Here is a 9,032-nt window from a genome sequence, read left to right on the forward strand (position 1 = left end):
GACCATGAGAACACGGCGACATTTCCTCAACGACAAAAAGGAATTGTTTTTAATTGGTCTAGGCCTACACCCAAGGATACATCGAATAAAGCAAAGTCAGTCAGCATGAATCTGATGAGTGAATATGGTTTGAAATAATGTGTGTACCTATAGCTGATTTATGAAATTTAAGTTTCCAGTTTATCATTCTGAATTTAAAAAGTATTATCTTTCTTATTCATCACAATATTCGTATCTAAATGATAATACATCGCTTTTTAAATTGCATTTTAACATTACAAGGCTATTAATACGAGATCAGTTCAGACTTAGCAGTATCCGTGTGGGCCCCACGCCCTCCGTGGATGCGCGATCAAACTGTTGTAGCGCGTTGTCTGGATAATGTCCGTCTCTGGCCGAAATTCTCCATTCTCCATTATGTATGTCTGAGTTCTGGCTCTTGTCTGTTTCTGTTTGTATTCCTGGCCTGCTCTTCTATCTGACTCTCCCCTCTATCTGACTCTCCCCTCTATCTGACTCTCCCCTCAACTCTCACACAGCGAGGGCTGGAAAACGGCCTTCAATGGCGATCAGTATGCTGGCAGAGCCATATCTTTTTTGCAGGACTTTAACATATGCTCAGTAGAGAATAATTAGCATTTTGGGGGGAAATAAAATAGGCTTAATTATTTTTGCTTTAATCGTGTAATATTAAATGTTTCCAAAGTTGAATTGTATCTTTAGATTACAAATAATCAGCATAGGCCTAATTGACGGCCTGAATTTGTCTAAAGCAAACCAGAGACCAAACGCCCCTTCTCGAATACCTCTAAAAACCCAAAGCGCGCTTCTCAAAGGCCGATAAGAAGAACATATCACGAAATAAGCCTACCCCTTCAACCACCGTCAACCAAAGCATTTAAATAACTGTATACATATATCCGAAATTAGTGCGCACATATGTATGTGTGGGCCTACTACAAACACAGCTCACCTTTTACAAATGAGATTGAAAGAACGCGGCTATTCATTTCTTTATCAACTCAAAACCAGCCAGTAACAAATGTCATAAGGCATTTGCAAGGTTTCTTTCTCTTCCTTTCTTTCTTTCTTTTTTCTTTCTTTCTTTCTTTCTTCTTTCTTTCTTTCTTTCTTTCTTTCTTTCTTTCTTTCTCCCACACACACACGCACACGCGCGCACACACACACACAATTGCAAGTGTATTGTGTTTCCCTTAGCAAGTTCCCAAGAGAACGTTTATGCCCCTCGTGGTAATGGAATTTGGCGGTCCTATAGATAAACAAAGCAACATAGGACACTGAACTGTACCAACGCCCTCTTTCAGTTACAGTATATATCAGCCGGATTATAAACTCTTTTCGAAACTGCGATGGAGAGTGTAAGGATACGGCAATGTTATTTTCCCTCAGAAAATATTATCAACACGTCTGATTTTTGATACCCAAATGTTTCACTTTATTTGTCAATATATGCTTATTTTCTAAAAACCGCAGCGGGCATTGTTTAAGTGCAGAATCACTCAAATAAGTGACTAAAAAGGCAGCAGCAAATGGTCAATTCGAAATAACAACAAATAATCCTTCCACATGTTCGGTCTTTTATTTAAGTAGTTTCTGTTATGTTGTTGAAGAATACTGTTTTCACTGGTAAAGTAGGCTACTGGTAAAGTCATATTTCTGATGTAAATAGCTCAGATATAACCATTGCCAATGTTTGCCATTCACATCCTTGGTTCACAAGCACCCAACAGCTTTAAGGCCATATTACGCACGGTTGCGTACGCGTTTTAGTCCGTCTGCAATGTTGCCATAGTATATATCTATATCCAACAGTGACTCTGGAATAGTCCAACAACTTTAAAAAAACATGTTTTTGCCGCGTTGATGAGGAAACAGCTAATATATTAGTACAAGATGATCGAGTCTCAATGTGACGGTTTTCAATTAGAAATCCTTCTATTTTGCTGCATGGGACACAGACAGGTTTTCCCTTATCCCCAAAACACTGTAGGCTAGTGATCGACGTGATCAACTGTTAATCAACAAGCAGATCATCACGTTCAGCTACCAGGCCCGAATGCCCTGCAGAGTTCCTTGGCAGGCTGTTCCCTGCGGTGTTTGGGCCTGAGATTGCGACACGCCCAGGTTCGCCAGACCCATATTCATAAAAGCGTTAGCAGTAGAGTTGGGTGCTAGAGTAGGCAGGCTAGAGTACGTGCATGATGAGTATGTGTTAGTATACACTGGATTATTGTAGGAATAAGCCGGATAGCCGTTATAACTATAGGGGCTGGCCGCTCCAACACTGTAGGATGTATTATAGTTCTGAGATCCAGCCAGGCAGGGCTTCCCATCCCGCACCAGCACCGGGACTGCCACTCTCCTAGGTGGGGGAAGATGGTGAGGGTGTCCGGCCATTTCTAGGGTCTTGTCCTGCCGCTGCCGTTTACACTTATACCTCCTGTTCTGGAACCAGATTTTGACCTGTGTGGAGGTCAGTTTCAAAGTGTTCGCCAGGTGTTCCCTCTCGGGGGCGGATAGGTAACGCTGCTGCTTGAAGCGCCGCTCAAGCTCGAACACCTGCGCCTGGGAGAAGAGCACGCGCGGTTTCCGCCGGGTCCTCTGCTGTTTTGGGAGTCTCTCCAAGTCCGAGTGCGCCTGCGGGGACTCCTCACAGGCCCTCACCTCCATTGCGCCACAAGCTTCTGGAGAAATAGAGGAGAGAGGGATTTTAGTCATCTAACTTTGACAGATTAATCGAAATGTGCTATACATAACAGATATTCTAATCCTTGAGGTCCGCAGTAGCCTACATGCTGTTTTTGCCTGTTTTCTATAATTCCCATAGGCACTGATTCAGACATTGGATACCAGCAGTGAGGATTATTTGGCTAATCAATTACACGAATATCAATTAACCACAAGGGGATATGAAATCAGATACCCATGTTTGTTCTTGAAATATAGTTGTTTTCATGTCGTCATGTCCTATGTGTTTCTTTTTTTTTTATCTTAATGGAATCCTCTGAATAAAGTGTAGGCCTAAATACATTAAATAATTAGGTAATATTCAAACATATTCAATATGTAAATACATTAAACAATTAGGTAATATTCAAACATATTAAATCAGTAAATACATTAAATAATTAGGTAATATTCAAACATATTCAATATGTAAATACATGAAATAATTAGGTAATATTCAAACATATTCAATATGTAAATACATTAAATAATTAGGTAATATTCAAACATATTCAATATGTAAATACATTAAATAATTAGGTAATATTCAAACATATTCAATCAGTAAATACATTAAATAATTAGGGCCTAGTTAAAGTTGGTCCAATAACAAATACGGTAGTCTAGTCTAGTCATTTCAGCTCATTGTGTAGCCTAAGTGTGTAGCTGACAACAACAACAAACATGGCTCTTTAAATTATTTGATAAAACTGATCATTTAGGATTGTATTATATCTGGTGATTCGGTCATGCATAATTGTCAAAAACGTTTTTTTTCTTCTCCAAAACGATGTATCCTTTATTTACATACGATCCCTGTATGTAGATGATATCGTCGTTAAACTGAAGTAGTCTAGTCTGTGGTAGTCTAGTTAAATTGAAGAAGAAATATGAATGAATTAGGCCTATATTTATGGGTGCTTTGTGGGTGAATTATCATGCAACCGAATTTAATACACGAGACTGATAACCTAGACTAATGCAATCCTACTGAACCTAAAATAATATAATATAATACAATAATTTCTTTCAGAATTAAATGGATAGGCTATGTTGGTAATCCAGGAATCACCCACTCACTGGCTTCTATGTCCTCTTGCTCAACCTCCAGACTGGTGTCGGCTGAAACGAATATCTCCCCGGCTAGACCCGTCTCCATCAGCCGCTCCTGAACCGTCAGACTACTCAGGTAGGCCATTCTCTCCTCTTCTTCCGAGAGCCCGGGGCTGGGGCTGTTCCTGTCCCTGCCGGCCAGCATACAAGACGGGGGCGACTGGAGGGTGTATTGGTGCTGCTGTGGACCCAGGTGAGAGCGCTCATGGTGCGGCCCAAGGTGTGAGGCAAGCCGCTGTTGTTGAGCATTCTGCTGAAGCTCCAACTTCAGTATGTCCTTGACTGAGAACGGCGTGGTGGAGGCAGAAATAACAGGGCTAGGAAGCATTATTATCATAGGCTCCGATTCGTTCACATGAAGTAGGAATTATAGTCCCTTGGTGAAGTGGCTCATCCGAGCATAAAGAACTCCCCAAGCAGGTGTTTGTTTGGATAGACGGTATTGAAGGTAAACGGATCCAAAAGGGGGTCTATTCGTCTCTGAGAAAAAAAACTACAGTTGCCTAAAGGATTGCTGCGCCTTGCTTTTTATTCGTGGAGTTATGCGAAGGAGGACTGGCTTGTTTCGTGAAGTGACAGCTCTCATCTCTCTACTCTGTGCTCTCTGCCTCGGCTGCTGTGTGTGTTTAGCTAGCTGACGGATTTGGTTAGACCCAGTTTCTGTTTTGTTGGCGGACCCAAGACGGACGCTCCTTTCCTCCGTTACGTCACGATAAAATGGGATGGGTGACTGCATGGCGCGAGGGCGCAAGCTCTTCTCTGTATTTAGCGTTTAGAGAAGATTATCAAGTAGCAACTATTGAAATGTTTTATTATGTTACAGGATTCCTACGCCGAAATAAACACATCGCGTTATTTCAATTGGACATTTAAAAAGAAGTAGGATCTAGGCTAGAATAATGTGAATCTGGTATCAGCCCTCAGAAACGCTTCATGCAGTATCTGGACAGGTAGGAAACCTGTTTTAATCATGGTTTGCATATAGTCCACATTGAATTATGTATAAATGGAATAGTAACCGTATGAAACTATAATGAACTCAACATAGTTGCAGCCGTCCTCATTATACAAATAGAAGACGAATGTGTCGGTGTCTCTAGAGAGAGAAATTTGAGTCAGTGTGTGTGCAGGCCTGCACGGTTGAGACTGTTTCTTTTTGACTGTTTTAATAGGCTAATAAAACGTATCTGCTGATAAGAGGAATACGGATAGGTTATTAACGACAGCTTATTAACGACACATTCATTATCTGTTGCTATCAGTCTTGTTTCCGATTTAAACGCACTGTATCTCTCTCAGGGCTACTCTTCCCATCATCACAAACTCATAGATAATACAAATCTAATTTCCCTCTTTCCACACACCACATGTGTGTGTGTGTGGAGGGGGTGGGGGGGTGGGTACCTCGTATTTTTGAAAAACAAAATGCTGATATTTTCTCCGTACTTTAATACAACAAATAAATAAAGACTTTCAAGGGAATCCTGGCAAACTATATAGCGCCACATTAATTCAAACACATTTTAGTTTCCATCACATCGGCGCTTAGAGTTGGAAGAAACATTTCCTTTTTTTTTCATAGATTTGTGTTGAAAATATGATAATGAAACGTAGCCTATAGATTGTATTTATATTAAATTGATCCAAATTATAATAATAGGCATACGTATGAATAATAATATTAGGTCTACAGGCATTTACGCTGTTATTTCACAGTCTGTCATTTTGCATGCTTGTGTGAGTAATTCATTTCTCGTTTGAATTGATGAAGTCAAACATATAGCTCTGAAGTTCTTCTACACATTGGCTCATCTAAATTGGAACAATTTCAATAATGTGTTGAATATATGTTTTTGGCCTAGTTGATTGGTTCACGACTGAAAGTTAAACACGCAGTTTATTATGTAGATTTTGGCTGCATGTGTATGTGGACAGGATCCAGACCTGACAGTTTCTCACCCTATATTATCCACTGGGTCTGCTGACTCCACTCGCCTCTCGCCGAGGACAGACAGAAAACAGAGCACAACTGAGACTATTTGCAATATTATTAACTTTTCTGAATGCCTTGGTCCTCTCATTTGGACCATTTGGACCATTTGGATCTGTCTCAAGACAGATGCAGGAGAGGGGCCTAGACTGTACAACATAAACAATTAGACCCATACATGGACGATGATACAATACGGTGGAACACACACACACACACACACACACACACACACACACACACACACACACACACACACACACACACACACACACACACACACACACACACACTGTTTAGGGACCGCGATTTAATAGCCTGTATTGGTGCATTATATGTCTTCTCGGTAATATCTGTCCCACTGTCTGCGAGCAAACGTCATCGTAGTTCCAGAGAGCAAATCAGAGATGTTGTATTAGTAATGCTACACCTCTCCTCTCCTCTCCTCTCGTCGCCTGTCTACAGTGGCCAGGACAGGCGCCAGGGACAAAAGCCCCGGTAGCGCCTAAACCATGCGGAGAAAGGGGGAGAGAAAGACAATAATAATCCCATCCGCTCGCCATCAGCAGAGTGCTGTTTAGATTAGAGGAGCGTCTCCCCCAGCCACTCAAGATGTATGTCTTTAAAACTGCCCATTTGAGAGATCGAGAAGGGAAAGACGGGAAGAGAGGACAAGGGGAGAGAGGGGGAGGGTAAGGGGAGGGCTATAAACCCCATCCGTGTGCACTTGTGTTTCCCAAAACAAAGTCCTCCATTACGGTTTTAGTTGCTTGTATTACCCTATATTGGCTAACTGCAATGTGGTTACGCCGCAAGGAGAATGTGGAGCAATCTGACTGAAACAGAGGATGTTTATGGGTATTTTAACTTAGCCTACTTAAGGGACGCAGGAAATGTAGCCTACACATGCATTTAGGTGGATTTATTGACTCCCAAAACACGACCGGGTGAGCCAAAGGTTTACACCCGTCTGTTTATTTACAATTGTAATACTTCACTTTTACAAGCCATGGCAAAATAACGTTTGTGATAATAATATGTGTGAACTGTTATGGGAGAGATAATGTCGAGTATTTTCCTTTCTCCGGGCCTAAATACGCTCTGACGGCGTGTGTTCAATAGTGCGAGGCAGGCAGACATGGTTGCTAGAGATATTTCTAATTCATCATGAGATAGGCCTATCTCACCACTGCTGACATCAGGATCCTAGGCGGCATGGTTGGACTGTAAAGTCGGTTACTTTCTGACGAATGATTTTAGGTTTATATCTCTATACCTCATCATACCACCAAACAATATTATTATTTCAATAGCCTAATAGAATAGCATAAGAGTTACACAAATATTAATTTGCATTGACCTATAGGGCAAAAACGAGTCCCATTTCTATAACGTGCGATTTTTAGGTTAATTATACTCGTTTTGATGTCCTTCTATCACGTTTTGTCGAGTTAATGTTGTTTATGTATGTGTTTAACAGCTATTATCGTGTCAATCAGAGCAACCTCGCGGCCTCTGCCCTCCCTGGTCAGCTAAGCGCCACGGATCACTAATGCACCTTGCTAATGGTGTTATTAGCACTGCAGTTTGCCGACGCGCGCGCGCGCACACACACACACGCACACACGACGCAGGACGCAGGGCGAGATACTGCAAAATTAAGTTAAAAACAAACAATCGAGCAACATTAGGCCTAAAGCATTAGCCTACATAAAACACCACAGCTAATGCAACGGTTTGAAAGACTGAAGAAAGAATGCCATTTAGCAGACGCTTTTATCCAAAGCGAATTACAGTCATACGTGCAAATAGCTAACCGTTTGATTTATATTTCATCCAATACGCACGTCATTCCATTGTAATTATCCACTTTTCAGCTTTGTGTAAACAAACGCGGGGATGAAAGGTGTTATTTGTACATATATGCACGAATTGATTGTGAGACTGTGTTGCAGCCATGAGAAAATTGAACGTGTTCTGAAGAGGCCTATTCATTTCGTCCTTACACCATTTAGACTAATACTATTCTTAATAAAAATCTCTCTCTCTCTCTCTCTCTCTCTCTCTCTCTCTCTCTCTCTCCCTCTCTCTCTCTCTCTCTCTCTCTATATATATATATAAATATATATATATATATATATATATATATATATAAAGATAGAGTTTCATTGGAAAAATGACTCCATAATATACATCGAAATAAAACTTAAACGAAATTAAACTTCACCGTGAATTGTATTTACAGATATCATTGTAATGACTGCAATAATAGACTTATACATCGAAATAAAACTTCAACAGATAGGCAAACTCGATTCATCACGTGCGTCCTGGCAGAGCCAATGGTCATGATTTAGACATAAATCTGTCAAAGAAAACAGACTAAGGCATTAATAAACTCTAAACTAAGACATTTACACACTGGCCACTTAGGGGCCTCCGCCCCCCGCCCCCCGCTAGGAACGTAGCTTTCCCAGAGAGAAGGGAATAGCTGTTAACGTTATCAGTGCTCCTTGCGTGCTACCTCAGCCCTGCCGCTGTCCCGAGCTCAGCTCCGTGTTTACGGGGCGGAAGAGCCTGTTTCCGGTCTCGAACAAACCCCAGAAGGACCCGCCATGGTGTCCGGGAGGCGACCTGAGGTGGATGTGACATTGACACACCGATACAACATCTCAATCATGATTCGGGTAGGTGGAGGTTAGGCTGGGAGGTCAGGGCAAGACAGAGCTGAGAGATGAAGACATATGCCTATAAGGACGGACCTCAAGCCCAAGGTTTCCTATGTCTCTATCTTCAGCCCAATAACCACTTAAAAGACAGACGGGGTAGTCAGCAGAACAATTAAACATCTTTAAGAGATGTTCCTCCAAATGAAGCACAGGAGCTGTATACAAAATGTCATGAAATAACGTCAGAACAAACATCATATCACACTGGGGAGCAGCAAACAGTGCAAGTACATTTATTTCATTTGCAATGTAGCTAGTAGCGCTAGTTCACATCAACTCACAAATGACGAAAGTAGGTGTCTCACTCTCTCTCCATAAGATAATTACACAGACATAATTAAGATAATTACACAGACATAATTAAGACAATTACACAGACATAATTAAGATAATTACACAGACATAATTAAGATAATTACACAGACATTATTAAGATAATTACACAGACATAA

General features: G+C 41.1%; 1 protein-coding gene across 1 annotated transcript; it reads right to left on the bottom strand.

The window, feature by feature from the left end:
* Positions 1 to 304: 304 nt before the first annotated feature.
* Positions 305 to 4,932, bottom strand: LOC110499343 (homeobox protein Nkx-2.5). Its single transcript, XM_021576426.2, has 2 exons — positions 3,829 to 4,932; positions 305 to 2,705 (listed from the first exon to the last, which is right to left on the bottom strand). Exons 1-2 carry the CDS (start codon positions 4,196 to 4,198, stop codon positions 2,065 to 2,067), a joined length of 1,011 nt encoding a protein of 336 aa, XP_021432101.1. The 5' UTR covers positions 4,199 to 4,932; the 3' UTR covers positions 305 to 2,064.
* Positions 4,933 to 9,032: the final 4,100 nt, after the last annotated feature.

This window comes from Oncorhynchus mykiss, chromosome 20 (genome assembly GCF_013265735.2).
Source record: "Oncorhynchus mykiss isolate Arlee chromosome 20, USDA_OmykA_1.1, whole genome shotgun sequence".
In the NCBI taxonomy this organism is placed as follows: domain Eukaryota; kingdom Metazoa; phylum Chordata; class Actinopteri; order Salmoniformes; family Salmonidae; genus Oncorhynchus; species Oncorhynchus mykiss.